The 21,239-nt window shown below is 46.1% G+C and overlaps 1 protein-coding gene across 4 annotated transcripts in view; it reads left to right on the top strand.

Annotated features, from left to right (window-relative positions):
• NAPB (NSF attachment protein beta) overlaps positions 1-21,239 on the top strand; it is a 39,744-nt gene that overhangs the window by 13,764 nt on the left and 4,741 nt on the right. For 2 of the 4 annotated variants that reach the window (XM_019927560.3, XM_019927559.3), the window contains exons 2-7: positions 2,721-2,800; positions 7,353-7,469; positions 9,137-9,214; positions 13,706-13,761; positions 13,933-14,017; positions 20,869-20,973. In XM_019927560.3, the coding sequence (XP_019783119.1) occupies positions 7,362-7,469; positions 9,137-9,214; positions 13,706-13,761; positions 13,933-14,017; positions 20,869-20,973 (432 nt within the window). In that variant the 5' untranslated portion in view covers positions 2,721-2,800; positions 7,353-7,361. Of the gene's footprint in view, positions 1-2,350; positions 2,618-2,720; positions 2,801-7,352; positions 7,470-8,998; positions 9,046-9,136; positions 9,215-13,705; positions 13,762-13,932; positions 14,018-20,868; positions 20,974-21,239 lie in introns of those variants that run through there. The other 2 variants (XM_019927562.3, XM_033839035.2) reach the window with 2 other exon arrangements.

Here is a 21,239-nt window from a genome sequence, read left to right as displayed (position 1 = left end):
TGTTTCTGTTTTTGAGGAGCTACCTCACTTATGGGGGCTCTGGGGAATGATCAGTTGAATTATTTGAATGTGAATTCTGAATATTTGTCCTTAAAACTTATAAAGATCAGCGTTCATGGGTGTAGAACACAGTAGGCATTTGGAGTGACTTGAAAGTATATTTTTTTCATGAATTCTTTAAGTTATGTCTGTTTATGACACATGAGTTCTCTGGTGCTTTTAACATGAGAAATTTTCTGGTGATTCTGTTTTAGGAGAGGTGAGGCAGGGTTCATTCATTATTTTTATAAACATCACTGAACCTGTTATCAGGTGTCAGCTCCACCACTGACCTTGGCTGGATGACCTTGGGCAAGCCATTGACCTCCAGGTACAGTTTTCTGTAACATGGAGATCTTTTGTGGTCGTTGTAATAATGAAGATGACGTAAGGCATGTGGAAATATGCAGCATAAAACCTAGCATAATGTAGGTGGTCTATTATTCCTAGCTGAACCTGCTTCTGAAAATAATAGGATAAAATATATTTTAATTAAGCTAGTTTTATTTGGAAACCTTTAATAAGAACAATTGCACTGGACTTCCCTGGTGGCATCGTGGTTAAGAATCCGCCTGCCAGTGCAGGGGACACGGGTTCGAGCCCTGTTCTGGGAAGATCCCACGTGCTGCGGAGCAACTAAGCCCATGAGCCACAACTACTGAGCCTGCGCCCTAGAGCCCGTGAGCCACAACTACTGATCCCATGTGCCACGACTACTGCAGCCCACGCGCCTAGAGCCCGTGCTCTGCAACAAGAGAAGCCACCGCAATGAGAAGCCCGCGCACCACAATGAAGAGTTGCCCCTGCTCGCCACAACTAGAGAAAGCCTGCGAGTAGCAATGAAGACCCAACGCAGCCAAAAATAAATTAAAAAAAAAAAGAATGATTGCACTATAATTACAATTCAAGATTCCTGGTACATGTTAGAAAAATAAGACACAGAAAGTGGCAAGCCTTTGTTAGCTCCAAGGAGCTGTGGCTAAGTTTGAAAGCTTTCTCAAGTTGGGAATTTTCCATTGGGATAATTAGCTTTTTTTTTTTTCTCTTTTTTTCTTTTAAATGTAGCTCTGAAGTAGAGAAAAAGAAACATGAAGGTGTGAGTGAGAGAAGGCTTTGCCTATTCTGACGCTTCATTTTTGGTGTGGTTTGTTGCCATCCTATCATTGGTTGTGTGACATAGCTTCCAAAGGGGTTTTTTTTAGAGGGGAGAGGAGCAGCTTTATTGAGATATAATTCACCTACCATACAATTCACCTGTTTAAAGTGTCCAGTTGAGTAGTTTTAAGCATATTCACCAAGTTTTGCAACTATCGCAACAAGCAGCTTTAGAACATCTTCATCACCCCAGAAAGAAACTCTGTACCCTCCCCCCTCATTTTTCTCTAGCACTTCCAGCTCTAGGCAACCACCAGTCTGCTTTCTGTCTTTGTAGACCGGCCTGTTGTAGACCTTTCATGTGAATGGTGTGCTCCTCTGGGACTGGCTCTTCACTGCACATTATGTTTTTTGAAGGCTCGTCTACGTTGTAGTATGATCAGTACTTCATTCCTTTTTATTGTCTGATCTCCTCCATTGTGTGTGTACCTCCTTTATCATTTGATGGACGTTTGGGTTGTGTCCATTTTTGTCTGTCATGAGTAACGCTGCTGTGAACATTTGTGTACAGGTTTTTGTGTGGACTGATGTTTTCATTTCCCTTGGGTATGTACCTGGGAGTAGGATTTCTAGGTCACATAGTAACTATGTTTAACCCTTTGAGCAGCTGCCAAACTGTTATCCAAAGTGGCTTTTTATACAATTTGCCGCCTGCACCGGAGTATGTGAGGGTTCCAGTTTCCGTACATCCTCCCTGACATTTGTTAGATCTGTCTTTTGATTCTAGCCAGCCTAGTGGGAGTGAAGCGATAGCTCGTTTGTGGTTTGATTTGCATTTCTCTCATGGCTAATGATGTTGAGTATCATTCATTCATTCATTCATATTTTTGGCTGCGTTGAGTCTTCGTTGCCATGTGCTGGCTTTCTCTAGTTGCGGCGAGCGGGGGCTACTCTTCGTTGTGGTGCACAGGCTTCTCATTGCGGTGGCTTCTCTTGTTGTGGAGCATGGGCTCTAGAGCGCAGGCTCAGTAGTTGTGGCGCACGGGCTTAATTGTTCTGCGGCATGTTGGATCTTCCCGGACCAGGGCTCGAGCCTGTGTCCCCTGCATCGGCAGGCGGATTCTTAACCACTGGGCCACCAGGGAAGCCCTGGGTTTTGTTTTTACTTTTAAGTCTGAATAAACATAGTGCTGAACTCTTGGATGTTAAAAGTGTCAAGATGTCTTTATCCTAATTTCCTTTGAAAAATATACTTCTCATTTCTCAGAATGAGTAAAACTTCAGTTTTCAAGCATGGAAAAGACTCTGGTTGAGGGTGTAAGCCCTGAGTCCTGCCACATCTGTATTTGAGTCTCAGTTCTGTGGCATCCTTGCTGTGTGGCTACTTTCTTATGCTTTCAGTTTCCTCATCTGGACAGCAGGGATAATTAGAGTAACTCCTTTGAACAGCTGTTAAGGTTCTCTAAAGCTGGTCTGGCATATAGTAAGTGCTCATTAAATGTTTATTGTTTGAGGGAGGAGGGGAGGATTAGGGATGTGGATGGTTGTTATAGTAAAACTTAACCTCATTTTTTAATTTTTCTCAGAGGAAACACAAGAATAGAAGAAGCTTGTGAAATGTATACCAGAGCTGCAAATATGTTCAAGATGGCTAAGAATTGGAGTGGTATGTATAAAGTTTTTGTTTGTTTGCTTTTTAGGCAAATAACTTTAAAATCACTTTGAAGGAGGAAATGACTGTCTGCCTTCCCCTTAGAAAAACTGCTGGCTGTGGACCGGGAGAGGGGGGGCCTTGATCCAAGGGAACAAAGCTTGAAATCCTGGCTGAAGTTTAAGCATAGAGGCCGTGTCTGTTTTAGTGTCTGTAAACCATTTCATACAGTGGGCATGTGGTGATTAAAAAGACTTAAAGTTACTTGGATTTAAGAATAGTAATCTTTGCTTCTTATTAATGTGCTTAAATAAATTCAGTACCGCAAGGAATGAAAGTTGTAGTAAAACTTATTGAAAACAAGTAGGATAAACAGGAGAGTCTGTGTTTGTTTACCTAAACCTTGGTGGAGAATTTCTAACCATTCCTTACTCTGATAACTGGTTGTAATCCACTGAGAAATGCAGCAGTGGGAGGTGTTATTTCTATAAACCCTGACAGACTCGTCAGTTTCTAACATAATGTTTTCTACTGGGGGAAATTACACAAAATAAAATCAGAATTCTTTTCGTTGTTCTGAGAGGGGATGGCTTGTTCTAACACTGATTTGAGAAACAAATTTATCCTCTACCCCTGGAGAAAGAAGTTCTGTGCTGGGGCTTTTCTGTAGTGCAGGTGGAGACAGCCTTTGACAGGGCAGGACGTGGGTCTCCAGGCCCCTCACACCTGCGGATGACCTGAGGCAGGGTCTTGCCCTCTCTAAGTGTGTCTCCCCGTGTGCTTTCCCAGCTTGATCGAGATGTCAGTGACACATCGCATCATGTAAGCGTGAGGTGTGCGGTGTGATGATTTCCCCCCTTGCTTCTAAGGCTGACACTTTAAAATCATTTCAGTGAAGAAAATGCTGTTGAACTGGATGACCCTAAAAGGTCTTTTCTGGCTGTAAAATTATTTTTATAGGTTTAGTTGTAGGTTAAAAAGGTATGTTCTGTTTCCGAAGTGCATTTATACCTGAATTATAATGTATTTTAAAATGGAGGAGAAAAGAGTATTAGCATTCACATCTTTTGTTTGGTTCAGGTCCTGTAATCATACGTAAAAAGTGATCTTATCTAAAAAGACCCTTTATTTATTTGGTGACCAGATGTTCTAAACTTTGGAAATGCCTTTCAGCAGGACATTACCGGTTATGTAACCGAGGGGGACGTGTGTGCTCTCCCCACCCTGACCCCAGTGATCTCTTGCCTGGACTGTTACCTCCCTGCTTCTTTACTTTCCTAGTGTGTTTTAATGAAGAAAACAAAGTAATCCCATTAAATCTTAAGTCAGGTCATGTTATTTCAAATCAGAACTACAGTCCTTCACGGTGCCCTTCAGGATCTACTCAATCTCCCATCCCCTCCCGACTCTGGACACTTCTCCTGCCCACCCACTCCTTCCCTGGCTCTTTCCTCTGAGGCTCTGCCTGTGCTGTGCCGTCCCTCTGGCACTCTCTTCCCTACAGTAGGGCGTGGCCAGTCCCTGTTTTTTCCAGGTCCTTCTACAAATGTCATCGTCGTCTTAGGTCTTTCCTGGCCGTCGCTTTTAAAGATAGCAGTCCTCTCTTCTGGGAAACCCCGTTCCCTTTTCTCCGATGCCCTTACCACCATCTAGCAAAAATAAATGAAGTACATTTGTTCATTTGTATTGTCTGTGCTTTTATTATGTGCTGTTCCTCGCTAGAACATAAACCTTAGAAAGCCAAGGTGTTTCTGGCCTTTATCTCTGCTCTACCTACAGGCCCTGGACCAGTATGTGCAACACGATAGATACTCAGCATATTTGTGTAGTGAATTAATAAGTATTAGGTTCTTTGAATTTGGGATTAACAGATACACACCACTATACATAAAATAGATAAACAACAAGGACCTATTGTATAGCACAGGAAACTATACTCAATCTTTTGCAATAACCTATAATGGAAAAGAATCTGAAAATGAATCTATATATATATATATATATATATATATATATAACTGAAACACTTTGCTGTACACCTGAAACTAACACAGCATTGTAAATCAGCTCTACTTCAATTTAAAAAATGGTTAAAAAATGAAATAAGAAACTGAAAAAAAATCAGGTTCTTTGAAATGACTTCCATGTCCTAGTGGTTGGTGATCATGGCACCACTGCATTTGTTTATAGTTTTAGAAGTTCTTTTATAAAGTAATTCATCTGCTACTCCAATTTTGAGAGGTCATCCTGGCAGGTATTAGATGTTTACAGTTGAGGAAATTGGGCCTGAGAAAGTGTGTAACTTTGTCTTTGAAGGAGCATGTATTAAACCACTTCCAAGTTTGGAGAGATGGAGCTGGCATTTTTAGCGGTGTTTGGAGTAAGTGTGCAGACTGAAAAAGTGAGCCAGCACCTAGTTTTGGAAGGTGGGAGTGTGAAATTGTAAAATCAAAGCTCTTAATATTGTCTGGGGAGGACTTCCCTGGTGGCGCAGTGGTTAAGAATGCTCCTGCCAGTGCAGGGGACACAGATTCGAGCCCTGGTCCAGGAAGATCCCACATGCCACGGAGCAGCTAAGCCCATGCGCCACAACTCCTGAGCCTGCGTGCCACAGCTACTGAAGCTTACATGCCTAGAGCCCGTGCTCCACAACAAAGAGAGGCCACCACAATTAGAAGCCCGCGCACCGCAACGAAGAGTAGCCCTTGCTCACCGCAACTAGAGAAAAGCCCACGCACAGCAACAAAGACCCAACGCAGCCAAAAAAATCAATCAATCAATTTATTAAAAGAAAATAGATCATCCGGGGAAGTGGAGCCAACACGGCAGAGCCTGGATGCCGTGCTGTTATCCTCAGCCAGGGAAGGATGGACCACGATTGGTTCTGGGACGGCCAGCACAAACTGTCAAAAACTAAATTATTGGTGGGAGGGGGAGGATTCGGTTGTAAAAGAAACGATGACACTTAAACACAGCAAAGCACAGGTGTTCTCTAAGGACATTTACGTGTGATAATGACAATGGCCAACATGCGTGCAAGTGCCTGGGGCCAGGCTGTTCTGAGTGTTTTGCCTAGAAGGTCCAAGTGATGGCTACACGCTTCTGAGGCCGAGCCCATCAGAACCACTCTTTGGCCGCTACGTTCCTGAACTGCCACCGGGAAGTTCACAGCTGCCCGTAGGACCTGGGTGCCTGCCCACCACCCTGGCAGTGGCTTGGCCCCTCCTCTGGGCCTCTGGGTTCACGGTCCACCAAGGTAGGGGTCAAGGCCTGGCGGGCAGGCTTCTGCAGTCCCAGCTGCAGCCGCAGGCCAGTGTCTGCTTGGACTGGCAGGGCCCAGGCCATGCTGGTGGGTAAATATTTTCAGAAGTGCCTGGGCGCTCTTTTGTCTTGCGCAGAGCAAGACTTGAATCTGGGCAGGCTGGCTCAGGGGTTTGTGCTGCCTCTTCTCCCTTGGGTGGAGGTCCAGAAACCACAGTGGGAATTACGTAGTTTCCTCTGGGAGTGTGGTTGGGACACGGAGAGCCACTGAAGCTTCAGTGGAATTGACTGTTCTGTTTCTGAAAAGAAATTTAAAGTAAATGTTTAATACCATCAGGGTTCTTAGGCGTCTGTCACTGTTTTTTATACTTTTCTGAATGTCTTTGAAACGTTTATGACTGAAAAATTTTTTTAAGTACCAGGAGGTTTTGTGATACTCTTGGTCGTGCCTTTCCTAATGGGGCGAGCTCTTCCTCCATCCCTGCTGGTCCTGACTTCCGACTCCAGACCCGCATCAGCCACCCCCAGTCCTGGTTCTCCCCTGCGCTTGAGGACCTAGTGGTGAAGTGGGTTCATCCTCGTCCAGGTCCCATGCTGACCTTCACAGCCTCCTGGGCGGGCCTGACCTCTTCCGCCCCAGTCCGGTCCTTCCTCCTTCGTTCCTCCATTTCAGCCCCACCAGAAGCCACATTTCCTGATCCAGAACCTTTTCTGGAAGAGCTGAGTGCATGAACCTCTCACGCTGTGCCCCCGGACAGCACCCGTGTGACTACAGGGAGGTGTGCCAGTTCCACACCAAGTGGGACATGCACAGTTCAACCCCATGGGTCTCTGTCAGACTTTGTCATAAACTTAGGAAAGAGCTTTGACTTTAGAAGTTGTGGGCCTCATCTTCATTCCTTGAGAGCCTGCTCTGGGAGCCTTTGTCGCTGTTTCTCCGGAGATGCCAGGTGAGCCAGTGGACGCAGAGAGATGGGCGGTGCTCATCCTCGCCTGCGGGCCCTCCTGGCCTCATGCCTCCGCGGAGACACCCTGTTGGTGCGGGGCCTGTGCCGGGGACAGAGCTGAACACCCGCCGCCAGGCGGTCAGTGTGGAAGGAGGCCTGGGGCTGAGAGGAGCCCTTGTTGCTGTCCCCCTGGGTCCTGGGCGTCTTCGTGACCACCCAAGGTGCACTGGGTCACAGGCACGTGTGCTGCTGTCAGGGATGGGGCCTTCCCCAGGTGGGCGTGGGCCGGGCTCCTGGAGCAGGGCCGCTCTGCAGGGTGCTTGCTCCTCTGTGCTAACTGAGTCATTTATCTTCTTCAGCTGCAGGAAATGCGTTTTGTCAGGCAGCCAAGCTCCATATGCAGCTGCAGAGCAAACACGACTCCGCCACCAGCTTTGTGGATGCTGGGAACGCCTACAAGAAGGCAGACCCCCAAGGTGAGCCGCGCTCTGTCCCGTGCCCCCTGGACCTCACGCAGGTTGTGCTGCTAGAGCGAGATGCTCGTGCTTCAGGACGGTGGAGATTTGGGGATTTTTAACTGAAGCTTTTATGAGGCGAAATCTATTAAATTTATCCAGCTTAGTGCTCCACACCATTTCCTTGAACTCCATTGCGGAGTTGCGTTATGGACAGTTTTTTGGAAATTAGCGTTAATTTTATCCAAGTCTTACCTTAATTGTGTGAGTGTGTACATCGCTCACTAAAGGAAACGAGTGTTCCCTCGCTCCCGAATAGTGTGTGTGGAGATCCAGTTAATGGGAGGTCGTAAAATCCTATAGTTGAAAACAGCTTATTCACACAGCATTCATGTGACTTCTTTAAAAAGTGTTTTTCAAACACTTTAGGTTTTGAGGAAAGAATGATCTTGGGTATTTGAAGAGGTGAAGTTTTGCAGACGTTCTTTCTTTTTGAGTTAGAGGAGCGCACACTTAGCGATTGAAGGCCTCATCTCCTCCCTCCACACGTGCACTGGTGGCTGTGGAACCTCCCTCCTTGTTTCAGCAGCCCGTTTGAACACAGAAATCCCAGCTCTTGTGAATATATCACACTGAAACAAGCTATTTCAAGGACTGTGGTATAAGGATTAGCCACAGTTTAGTTTCCAAAGGGAAAAACTGGGCACAGCCTAAGTGCACAGTAGAATCACCTCACGTCAGTATTTCAGAGTGTGTTGCAGGCACTGAACCCCTGGCGTCAGGGTGTCTCACTGACCTGGGAAATGTTCTCACGGCAGCTGAGGAACCGTGGAGAGCCGAAATCTGAAATTCACAATACGTCAGTGCTCATAGAAATGCATCCAGAAAACACAGGGAGGAAAAGGGCATCAAATTCCTAGCCGGGGGTTTGAGCGGGTTTTGTGGGTAGCTTTTCTATTTTTCTGTATTTTTAACGGCATAACAATCCACATTTCTTATGCAGCTTAGGGGGAAATTGCTTTTATTTTCACTAATCTACTTGTCTTTCTGATCCTTCGGTCAGGCCTTTTTGCTCTGCTGCCTCTTTAGAGCAAAAGCAGTAAACTTGGAGCCGCCAACCGCTTGCCAGCGTTGTAAACGCCACCGTGTGGTGGGAAGCTGTCGGCTCACTGTTTCAGAAAATGAGTGTCATTAGCACTCTCGTTTATTAGATTTTTTCTTCCTATTGGTATTTGTTAGTACACCGAAAGTTAGCGTCTTTTAACACTGTACAAAAAGTACTGTCTTTCAAAATTAATACATACACGTGATACCAGTGAGGAGTGCACTGCACTTAAGGTTTTAGTGGATAGATTGGCAGGTGTTGATGACACTTCCGTGGACAGGTTCCGCAAGGGGCTGGACGTGTGTTTGCTTTTTGCCAACCACCCTGCCCCCGCCCCGCCCCAGCGGGGCCCCTTAGCCATGTAGAAGCAGCCAGGAAGACAGGCTCAGCGAACCCTCTGACTGAATGGATTTTTCATTGTCTTTCTTGAATGCCTTCGCTTCAGAGGCTATCAACTGCTTAAATGCAGCCATCGACATTTACACAGACATGGTAAGACATGCCTTGCTTGAGCGGCCGTGGGGTGGAACCCTCGAGATAGCTCACAGTTAACCGGGATGTGACTGCTTTGTTTCCTCCCCAGGGAAGGTTCACGATCGCGGCCAAGCACCACATCACCATCGCGGAGATCTACGAGACGGAGCTGGTGGACATCGAGAAGGTGTGTGGACGGGGGAGGCGGCGGGCAGGGACCCCAGGCGCCCCTGCAGTGGGCTCATGAGGGCAGAGGGATGCGCGCGCAGACAGGGTCATGTGGAGACCTCGGGCTGGGGCAGGAGGGAGAGCCCTGCCAGCTCCCCAGGCTGCCTCCCTCCAACTGGGGACGGCGTTGATGTAAAACCGAGCGCCGTGGGAAGCAGGCGCGAGTCAGGGAGCGACGGCTTGCACTGTCTGGGGCGGACGCTGAGCTCTCAGAGGTCACCCTTCACCCCGTGCCTGCTGCTCGCGCTGGACCGTTGTCACTCTTGTCTCTCTTCCTCTCCTGTTTCACCTCTTCCCTCGGCTTCTGGAGCACGGCTCCCGCTTGGTTCTCTGCCCCCCACCCTTGGCAGGTTCCTCCTCTCTCCCTTTGGGGCTGGGTCCTCGTCCGCTCTCACTGTGCCCGCTCCCGTGCTCCTGTCTGTGCTCACGCAGCGTCGCAGCTTGAAGTGTCCCGTGTATGCTGGCAACTCGCCATCCTCGTTCGCAGGAGATCAGGTTGTTTCTCCACTGTTTCCAACCTTGCAGGTGGCCTCCTGCGCCCCACGGATTGGCCCCTCACCCAGCACCTTTCAGGCTCCCCTCTTCCTCGTCCCCCCTTGCTCTCCTGCTCCCCCTGCAGCAGCCACCCTGACCTCTGCTGACCCTCGCACAGGTGTTCTCTGCCTCAGGGTCTTTGCGCTGCTTGTCCCTTTGCCCTGAGCTCTTCTCCCACACGTCAGTTGTCCTTCAGAGCTTTGCTCATTTGTAACTGTGATGAGAAGTATCACAGCCACCTAATTAAAACTGGGACCTCAGCCCTCGCGGGGACACACCCAGACGCCCTCCCACCTCAGTGGCCCCCTTACAGGCACTCTGATGGCCTGCTCACCGTCCCTGGGTTGCCGGCTCCCTCCACTGGAGTGGGTGCCCCACGTCAGCCCGAACCTTCCTGTGGTTTACTGGTCTGTCCGAGAGCCCAGGCTCTGATGAGTGAGCAGAGGATGCCCTCACTGTCACACTGCACCCGCCAGAGCAGACGGAGTCTCGGGCGGGGAGGCCCTCTCGGTACTGCAGTCAGACAGGCCTTGTTAACGTCGCCCTTTGACTTCATGCTGACGCCCCTTGTGGTCACACAGCTCAGAACTCTCTGGCTCGTTTCATGGACTTGGCTTTGAGCCGTTTTTGTCATACTGTGCCACGCTTTTCTGAGGCTGCCCTTAGACCTTGACTACATCAGGGCCGTCCTCCCCGTCTCTGTGGGGAGCTTTTCTGCAGACCCAGGAGGAGGTGATGAGCCCCAGGCGCAGAGTCGGTGGCAGAGCAGGAGGAGCCGAGTCCGGTGGCTGGGGTGGCTCCACATCTGTACTGAGCTGAACCACCTTGCGGGGATGAGCGCCGCTGGGCAGAGCGTTTCTCCCGCCGAGGCCGCTGCGTCCGCTCCTGTCCTCGGTGGTCAGTCCTCTGTCTTCCGGGGTGGTCTTGGGCAGCCTCTTTACGACATGCATCTCCAGAAGATTCAGGGTGGATAAACGACCTGTGGCGAACTCTTGTTTTCCTTCTTCTTGAACGAAGTTGACAGTTTGTCACGCACAGGAGCTTCTGCAGCCTGTCGCCCGCGGTGTTCCTGCCATTCTGCAGGGTGCCCGTGGGCAGCACCTCCTGGCGCTTACGTGGGGCATGTCACGGTGCGTCGTAAGAACCGCATCACTCAGCACACGCGTGGGGCTCAGCTCGTCTTGCTGCCTCACGTTGGGCTCCTGTGTCTAGAAGCGTCCTCACCCTCGCCTCCCTGGCGGGACTCTCCAGGTTGTGTTGGTGGCGCGTGATGTTGCTTTGAAAAATCAGTTACACTGAGGCATCTTATGTCTGATTCATTATGTTTCTTCCCTGTTAACGTGGCCGCGATGTGTTCCCTGGTTCACTCAGATTTTAGCTGGTGAACAAGGAAACGTGAAGTTCCATAAACTCACGATACTCCTTTGACTTCCAAGTAAAACATTAATATAATAATAATCAGTAATATTCAGTGACCCAGAGGAGCTCTGGCTCGTGTCCGTCTCAGCCCCTGGAGAACGTGATTTCGTGTTGTCTGTTACAGTGTAGGGTAAGTGTCTATGGCAGGTTCTCAGGACGTAGGTTCTGAAAGGACGATCCCATCTGAAGGCTGTTTAAGGCTCTTTCACCTGCAAAGTGGACTCTTGAGCTTGACCCTCAGCTGTTGCGTTTGCCTTAAGACTCCGCTGGTGAGCGCAGTCCTAGAGTCCGGTCTCTGCCTTCAGGGCCCAGTGTTCTCCAGCACCGTGAGGCCTACCAGACTCCCCAAGGAGGAGTATTGTGATTCCTTTGGCACGCTATCCAAATTACAGGATAATAACTGCTTTTTGTGTCTGGATTTATTGTTACATGTGCTGTTGTTATTGGCGGCTGTGTTCTACTTTTTTTTTTTTTTTTTTTGTGGTACACGGGCCTCTCAGTGTTGTGGCCTCTCCTGTTGCGGAGCACAGGCTCCGGACGTGCAGGCTCAGCGGCCATGGCTCATGGGCCCAGCCGCTCCGCGGCATGTGGGATCTTCCCAGACCAGGGCACGAACCCGTGTCCCCTGCATCGGCAGGCAGACTCCCAACCACTGCGCCACCAGGGAAGCCCTCTACTTTTGATATTTATTATCATCCTTGAAATTGTAAGATACTCTGGGCTGGATTCTAACGTGTAAGGGTTGACTTGTGCCTGATTAATGTCACTATGTGTTAAAATTCCACACTAGTGTGAACATCCAAAGATAACCCGTGCCCAACCTCTTTTCTCTGAAACTTCTCTGTTAAGCGCTAGGTAAGGTTTTTTTCCACTATTTTCTGTCAAAATTTGGGAATACCATGAAATTTGATTAGTGGTTTAATTAGCATTATTAATTATTAAAAACCAAACAGATTTTTTCTTTTACTATGATAACTCTAGCTGTAGTTTAGAGCTATAATGTCTTGATGAACCAGTGTCATTATTTACTGCGTGTCAGGTTACACCATATCATCCGCATTTGGCCTTTTTTTTTTACCCTCCAAAATAGCAGTTCCACATGGTTCAGCCCAGCACTGTTCCCTGAGTTCTGGGCGGTAAGAGCCAGAAAGGTGAGCTCCCTCCCTGGGAAGAGGTTATACAGCCTGGTACTCTTTACACAGTGATTTGGTATTGTTTCCCATACTTAACCCCATTATTACGATGGGAAAGGGTGCAAAGTACTTCAGAGAATGAGGACAGTTCAGAGATAATGTTTGACTAATCAGAAATTCATGGGAAACCTTTCTTTGATAGGCATTCCCATGAGTCATGATGGTACTGGTAGTGTAATCCGGACCACCTGTGAAATGCAGCTGCCCACGTCCCCTCAGCACCTGTTTGCTGAGCACCCGCTGTGTGACAGGCGTCGCGCTGGGCTTGGGAGCAAAGGCACGTGGGCCTGCCTGCCCTCAGAGCTAATGGTGTAGTGGGAGAGTAAAGCATGCGTGCGCGCGCGTGTGTGTGTGTGAGGGCTCTGACGGTGCTCCAAAAGGGTGGATTCCAGGTGTTTCCTCCACGTGTTTGTGTATCTGTATATACTCTTTTCTGGCTGTTTTTATTTACTGCTTCATGAAGAGCTTCTGTACTGGTGCTTTGCATCATTATTCTTCGTCTTAGCCCGGTAGCCCATTATGTTTAACCATGGGGTCACTGCTCCAGCAGGCGGGGTCCTGCTTTCTGAGCTGTCAGGTGCTTGATTTCACTAAGTCTTAAGCCGCAGCATGACGAGGGCTTCTAGCTTTCCAGGCTGCAGCCTGTTTCCTCTCCACTTGATTGTTCACGGCTCCCCCATCTTAGGTGGAAGGCAACACCTTTACTCTGGATGACCCTTAGGTATCCGTGAGGGACGTCTGTGCTGCTGCAGCAGGCCACAGATCTGAATGGAATAGGGCGTCACACGTCTCTGAAATAACAGTCCACTGTCACTGCTTGGGGTTTGGCGGTCGTGGGGACATCACTTGGGAACCAGGCTGACAGAAGGGCTGCCATCTTCAGTTTGTGGCTTCCAGCATCACTAGACGTGGCCCTTGCCTTCCAGCTCACGGGGAGGGGACAGGCCTGGAGAAGGCTGCAGAGTCAGATGTGTGGGTCACATCTGGAGGTGGCCCACAGCGTGTCTGCTTACAGCCCATTGGGAAGGACAGGTCACCTGGCTGCCCCTAACTGCAGCAGGCCTGGGGAGACGGGGTGGCAGGGTGTTTGTTGGGTGGGAGGTAGGGAAGAAGAGATTTTGATGGACAGCAAGCCATCTGCTGGAAGCGCGTGCTCTCTTCTGTTCCCAAAATAAAGCAGGCCGGGTTGTGAAAGATTTGCTGCTGGAAAAGGTTTATTTATAGGGAAAATATCTGTGCAAATGTAGTTTTTAAATGCAACTCTTCAAACAAATAGTTTGAATAAAATGTGTGTGTGTTTGCAGGCTATCGCCCATTACGAACAGTCAGCTGATTATTACAAAGGGGAAGAATCCAACAGGCAAGTATTATTTTTCTTGATGTAATTCAGTGGGTTTTGTTACATGTAATAAAAGACAGACCTTCACTCTGCTCTGGGAGCCCCTTGCATCATACCACGTGAAGGTGCACTGAGATGTCTTGTCATTTCTCTTTGGGAGTGTTTTCTCTCTGCTCTGGTTCTCGGTTTCAGCTCGGCTAACAAATGTCTGCTGAAAGTGGCCGCGTACGCCGCCCAGCTGGAGCAGTACCAGAAGGCCATCGAGATCTTCGAGCAGGTGAGGCTGCTGTCTGCGCAGCTTCCGGCAGAAGGCATCCTGAATCTTCTTTTTAAATTCAACTTTTTATTTAGTAATGATTTTTATTGAGATCTAATTCACGTATCATGTAACTCAGCCTCTGAAAGAGTGCGCATCAGTGAGTTTGCGTATATTCACAGAGTTGTGTAATCAGCACCACTGCCTAGTTCTAGAATATTTCCATCATCGCACAAAGAAATCCCATCCTCCCCTCCTCCCAGTCCCGTGGAGTGTGAGTCCGTGGACGTGGAACCTCGGATATGGGGGGCCGACTGTGGGGTTTGAGCATCGATGGACACTGGTATCTCAGTGGTCCTGGAACCAGTCCCCCTTGTATATCGTGGGGTGACTGTAATACTCCACAGTTTGGAGGGGTGACTCCAAACTGGATACCGAGGGGTGACTGTAATACTCCACAGTTTGTTTAACCGTTTATCAATTAATGGACATCTGGGCTGTTTGCATTTGGGGGTGTTATGAATAATGCAGCTAAGAATATTTGTGTTCAGGTTTGGGGGGCATGTTTGCGGTTCTCTAGTTTATATATCGAGAATTGGGATTGTTGGGTCACGCGTCAAGTCCCTTTCTAACTATCTGGGGAACTGCCAAATTGCCCCATCTTACATTCCCTCTGTCAGCGCACATGGTCCAGCTCTCCATGCTTCACTTGTTTTCTGTTGTAACAATATCTACCCTAATGTGTGAAGTGATATCCCACTGTGTTTTCGATATCCATTTCCCTAGTGATTAGTGATGTTGGGAATCTTTTCATGTGCTTATTGGTCATTTGTATACCTTCATTGTAGAAATATTTATTGAGTTTCTTTGTCCTTTTTTTATATATAATTTTTTTTATTTATTTATTTTTGGCTGTGTTGGGTCTTCATTGCTGCACTCAGGCTTTCTCTAGTTGCAGCGAGCAGGGGCTGCTCTTCGTTGTGGTGCGCGGGCTTCTGATTGCGGTGGCTTTTCTTGTAGCGGAGCACGGGCTCTAGGCACGCAGGCTTCAGTAGTTGTGGCGCACGGGCTCAGCTGCTCCGCGGCATGTGGGATCTTCTGGACCAGGGCTCGAACCCGTGTCCCCTGCATCGGCAGATGGATTCTTAACTACTGTGCCACCAGGGAAGTCCCTCTTTGTCCCTTTTTGAATTGGGTTTTTTTTTTCTGTTGAGTTTTAGAAGTTCTTCATATATTCTGGATATTAATTTCTTATTAGATACGTGATTTGCAAATACTTTCTCCCATTCTGTGGGTTGTCTTTTTACTCTGTTATTAGTGTCGCTTGATGCATAAAGTTTTAAGTCTTGATGAAGTCCAATTTGTCTTTTTCTTTTGTTGCCTGTGTTTTTCATGTCAGATCCAAGAAATCATTACCAAACCCAATGTCCTGAAGCGTTTCCCCATGTTTCTTTTTAAGAGTTTTATAGTTTTAGTTCTTAGGTTTATGTTTTTCATCCATTTTGAGTTAATTTTTGTATGTGGTGAAGGTAAAAGGTCCAACTTCATTCTTTTGCGTGTGCATGTCCAGTTTTCCCAGCACTGTTTGTTGAATACACTGTCCTTTTGCCATTGAAGGGTCTTGGCACCCTTGTTGAAAGTCATGTGGCCATATAAGTAAGGGTTTATTTCTGTGCTTTCTATTCTATTCTACTGGTTTTCTGTCTTTATGCCAGTACCACACTGTTTTGATTACTGTGGCTTTGTGTGGTAAGTTTTAAAATCAGGAAATGTGAGTCCTCAACTTGGTCCTTCTTTTTCAAGATTGTTTTGGCTACTTGGGGTCCCTTGCATTTCCACATGAATTTTAGGATCAGCTTGTCAATCTCTGCTAAAAAGTCAGCTGAGATTTTGATGAAAGTATTGTCATTTTGACATTAAGTCTTATAATCTGTGAACTCAGGGTGCTTTTGCATTTATTTAGATCATCTTTAATTTTGTTCAACGTTTTAGAGTTTTGTAGTGTGCAAGTCTGGCATTTCTTTGGTTAAATGTACTCTAAGTATTTTATTCTTTTTGATGCTATGTAAATGAAATTGTTTTCTCAATTTTCTTTTCTGATTTTAATTGCTAATTTTATATACTGCAACTTTGCTGAACTTGTTTACTAGCTCTAATGAGTTTTTATGGATTCCTTAAGATTTTCTTTATACAAAATCATGTCCTCTGCAAGTAGCGATAGTTCTATTTCTCTGATCTGTGTGCCTTTTACTTCATTTTCCTGTCATTTGCTCTGGCTTGATCCTCCAGAACGATGATCAGTAGAAGTAGTAAGAGCAGACATCCTTGTTTTGTTTCTGTCTTAGAAGGAACACATTCAGTCTTCCACCATTGAGTGTATGTCAGCTGTGGGTTTTTGCAGATGCCTTTTATCAGTTTGAGGAAGTTCCCTTCTCCTCCCAGTTTGTTGTTTTTATCATCAAAGCGTATTTGTTTTTGTCAGGTGCTTTTTCTGCATCTTTTGAGATGATCATGTGGTTTTTGTCCTTTGTTGTGTTAACATGGTGTCTTTCATTGGTTGATTTTTATCTGTTGGCCCAACCTTCCATCCTTGGGATAGAACCTGCTTGGTTGTTGAAAAGTTTCAGGGTCTCCAAGAGCACCTTCAGGTTTGATAATTCTCTGGAAGGACTCACGAAACTCAATGAAAGCTGCTATATCACAGTTATGGTTTATTATAGCAGAAGGATGCTGACCCACATCAGCCAAAGGAAGAGGCACAGAGAGGAGGTCAGGCGAGCCCCGAGTGTGAGCTTCCTGTTGTCCTGCCCAGACTGGGACTGTGGAACTGTGGAACTGTGCAGACAGCACTGACTTCTCCCAACAGTGATGTGTGAAAGCATGTGTAGGGTATTGCCACCGGGGAAGAAACTCACCTGAACATGGTAGGCCTTATTCTGCAGTCCCTCCATAGGTTGAGCTAAACTACATGGTCTAAGACCCCTGGGTAAACAAAAACACTCTTTCAGGCAGGACATTCCAGGGGCTTAGAGATTATCTACCAGGAATCATGGGCAAAGACACTTTGGACAAAATTAATCCTTTACTACATAGTTATGGTGTGTAATCCTTTTTGTAAGTTGCTAGAATTAGTTTGCTAGTGTTTTGTTCAGGATTTTGCATCTGTATTCATAAGGGATATTGACCTTTAATTTTCTCTTGTAATGTCTCTGTCTGGCTTTGGTAGCCAGGTAATACTGGCCTCAGAATGAGTTAGAAAGTGTTCCCTCCTCTTCCTTTTCTGGAAGAGTTTGTAAAGGATTGGTGTTAATTCTTTAGACATTTGGTAGAATTCAGTGATTTTGCTCTGCGTTCTGTTTTCAGTTTCATTGATTCCTATTGTTATCCTGATTTCTATCCTATTTTCTTCAGATTTATTTTGCTCTTCTTTTTTAGGGTACTGAGGGTACAAGCTTAGCTAATTGATTTTCCTCTTTATTGTGTGGGCATGTTTAGTGCTCTCAATTTCCCTCTAAGTGCTGCTTTGACTGTGTCTCACAGTTCTGTTACATTGTTTTATTTATTAATTTTCATGGATTATTTATCAGTGTTTTGTTTAATTCCCAAGTGTTTGGAGGTGTTCCTGTTATCTTTCTGTTGTTGATTTCTAGTTTGATTCTGTTGCGGCTGGAAAATACACTCTGTGTGATTTCAATTCTTAGAAGTTTGTTTTATGGCCCAGAATATGGTCTTGGCATATATTCTGTGGTTCTGCTGTTGCTGGGTGGTATGTTCTATAAATGTTGATTAGCTCCTCTTGGTTAATGGCGTTGTTGAGTTCTTCTGTATACTTGCTGATTTTCTACTTCTGTTGTTGAGAGTGGAGTGTTACAGTCTCTAACTATCACTGTGGATTTGATTATCTCTCATTTCTGTCAGTCTTTGCTTCACAATATTTTGCAGCTCTGTTTGGTGCATACATATTTAGGATTGCTGTGTCTTCTTGTTGGGCTGACCCTTTTATCATTATATAGTGTCCCCCTCTGTCTCTGGTAATTTTCTTTGCTCTGAAGTCTATCTGATACTAATATAGCCTCTCCTGCTTTCTTTTGATTAATGTTTACATGATATATCTTTATGCATCCTTTTTCTTTCAGCCTGCCTATATTGTTATAATTGAAGTGTGTTTGTTGTAAACAGCACAGAGTTAGGTCATATTTTTAATCTACTCTGCCAGTTTCTGTCTTTTAATTGGTATGTTTAGACCATTCACATTTAATGTAATTATTGACGTATTAGAACTGAAGTCTGCCATTTTATTTTTTTGTTTTCTGTTTATCCTCTGTTTTCTGTTTTTCTGTTTCCTTTTTCCTACCTTCCAGGGGGTTTTTGATTACCTGTAGTGTTTTTGGGTGTATCTCTTTAAATAGCTTTTGTAGTGATTGCTATAGGTATTATATTTACATAAAGTATCACAGGCTAATGATGTCATCATTTTTTCAGTTCCAGTGAAATACAGAAATCTTACCTTACTTTCTGTTCTTTTATCCTCCCCCATTCAATATATAACTGTCTTTAATATTTCCTCTACACACTTTTAGACACATCAGTCACTGTTGCAATTTTTACTTCAATCATCCAACTTAATTTAGAAAACTCAGGAGGAGGAGAAAAGCCCATTGTATTTTCCCATATTTTGCTTAATGTGTTCTTTCTTCCTGATGTTCCAGGATTCCTTCCTGTATTTTGTTCTACTTAGAGAACAACCTTTTGCTATTCTTTTAGGGTAGGTCTGCTGGCTAAACATTCTCTTGGTGTTCCTTCATCTGGGAATGTTTTGATTTCCCCTTCATTCCTAAAGCGTATCTTCCCTGGGTGTACAGTTCTGGGTTGACAGCTCTTTTCTTTTCAGTGCTTGAAAAATGTGCCCTGACAACCAGCGTGGTTTCTAATGAGAAGTTTGCTCTCATTCAAGCTGTTTTCCCTGTAGGTGAGGTGGTGTTTCTTTCTGCTACTTTCAAAACGTTTTTCCTTTGTCTTCAGTTTTCAGAAGTTTATGTGGCTTAGCATGGGTATCTTTGCTTTTATGCTGTTTGGATTTCAGTAAACTTCTGGAATCTGTAGGTTTATGTTTGTTTCTTGCCAAATTTAGGAAGTTTTCAGCCGTTACTTCGTCAAGTGCTTTTTTAGCCACTCCCTCTTTCTCTCCCCTTCTGTGGCTCAGACAGCCCAGATGTTATGCCTTGTTTTATCATCCTATATGTCCCGATGCTCTGCTCCTCTTTTCTGGGTCTGTCTGCTCTCTGATGTTCAGACTGAGTAATTTCTAATGTTCTACCATCAGTTCACTGAGTCCTTCCTGTGTTCCATGGGATCTGCTGTTGAAAACCCATCCACTTTCTATGTCAGTTATTGTGTATTTCAGTTCTGAAGTTTCCACTCATTTCTTCTTTGTATCTTCTGGGGTTTCTTACTGAGAATTTTTCTTCATTGATGCTTTGGTTTTCCTCTGGTCTCAAGCAATTTTCTAATGGCTTGTGGAAGCATTTTAGAAAGGCCCCTTTAAAATCTGTTAGATAAGTCTCACATCTCTGCTATGTGAGAGCTGTTGTTTATTAGTTGTCTTTTTTTTTAATTTAATTTTATTTATTTTTTTATACAGCAGTTTCTTATTAGTCATCCATTTTATCCACGTCAGTGTATACATGTCAATCCCAATCTCCCAATTCATCACACCTCCACCACCACCCCACCACTTTCCCCCCTTGGTGTCCATACGTTTGTTCTCTACATCTGTGTCTCAATTTCTGCCCTGAAAACCGGTTCATCTGTACCATTTTTCTAGGTTCCACATATATGCATTAATATACGATATTTGTTTTTCTAACTTATTTCACTCTGATTAGTTGTCTTTTTTTCATTCAACTTGAGATGTTCCCTTTTCTTGGTATTGCAAGTGAGTTTTAATTAAAAACTGGATATTCGTATATTGTGTTATAAGACAGGGTCTTGTTTTAACTCCACTCTCAGCTGGTTTTCTTTGGCACTGAAGGGGTGTGGCCTCGCTCCTGCCAGGTGGAGGTAGGGTTCAAGCTCCCCACCTGACCGCCTGGTTACCATCAGGTAAAGGTGAATCCATGCCCGCTGGGAGATGACGGGGCCTCTTTCTCACTGGGAGGAGGTGACGCAGTCCCCACGTGGTCTCCAGTGCCTCTGTGATGGGGGCGCAGGCTGGCTCCTGCTCTGGCCTCCTTGGCAGGAGAGTGGGGCTCTCCCAGGAGGATGGGCGTCTTGTCTTCCTCTTTGGCTTTTGCTGCTGTGAGTGGCATGGATCAAAGCAGGTGTCATCTGAACATTTTCTGTCTTGCTAGCTGCCCCTCTCCTGGTCCTCTGGCTGGAGAAAGCAGGCTTTCATCTATTCTCTCTCTTTCTTTTGCTGCACCCACCGGCATTTATGGGTTGCTGGCTTTTTCTGTTCCAAGTCAGGGATTTATGCAAGAAAAAGAAAAACCAGGGAACTCCCTGCCGTGTTTGCCCTGTGTCCCTGGCTTCTCTGCTCTTCTCTCCACCTTTCAGTCTCCCTGTGTTAGTTTCATATAAAAGATCCAGGGCTTTTAGTTGTACTTAGCAGGAGGGACAGAGGACAGCATGTCTGTTCCATCCTCCTGGATGTGGAATTCTGCTGAGTCGTTTTTAACAGGTCAGCACTTTATGTCTTAAATATTGTTTTTTTGTCTAGTAACATTTCTGGTACGTGGCTTTGGGTTAAAAGAATGGATTTCATAGCTTAACTAACGTAAGATGCAGCGTACTTGCTAAAGAGTAGATGAGGGTCAGCATGCCTAGTGTAGGAGGGCAAACCTTTTCACTCTGACTCCACTTTCTCTGCCTAGATTGGGGCCAACACCATGGATAACCCTTTGTTGAAGTACAGTGCAAAGGATTACTTCTTTAAAGCTGCCCTCTGTCACTTCATAGTGGATGAGCTGAATGCCAAGGTGAGGGGCCCTGCGGTGTGGGTTCTGAGGCGCTTCACGCCTAAGCACAGGTGCTCAGCCGTTGTCTGTGATACCAGCTCGGAGGAAGACTGTGCTGCGTACATGAAAGGCAACATGGAGGGTGATACTCTGACCCTGTCCTGGCTGTACCACCGCAGCTGGAGTGACAGCTGCTGAGGCTCTTCTCTTAAGTGAACGCCCCCTGGGGGCCACACTTCCTTCAGTAGCTTTGGTTTAAAGAAATTAGGGGCTGAGGGGAGACAGTA

The sequence above is a fragment of the Tursiops truncatus genome, chromosome 15 (assembly GCF_011762595.2).
Source record: "Tursiops truncatus isolate mTurTru1 chromosome 15, mTurTru1.mat.Y, whole genome shotgun sequence".
Lineage (NCBI taxonomy): Eukaryota > Metazoa > Chordata > Mammalia > Artiodactyla > Delphinidae > Tursiops > Tursiops truncatus.
This window is presented reverse-complemented; position numbering and strand designations above follow the sequence as displayed.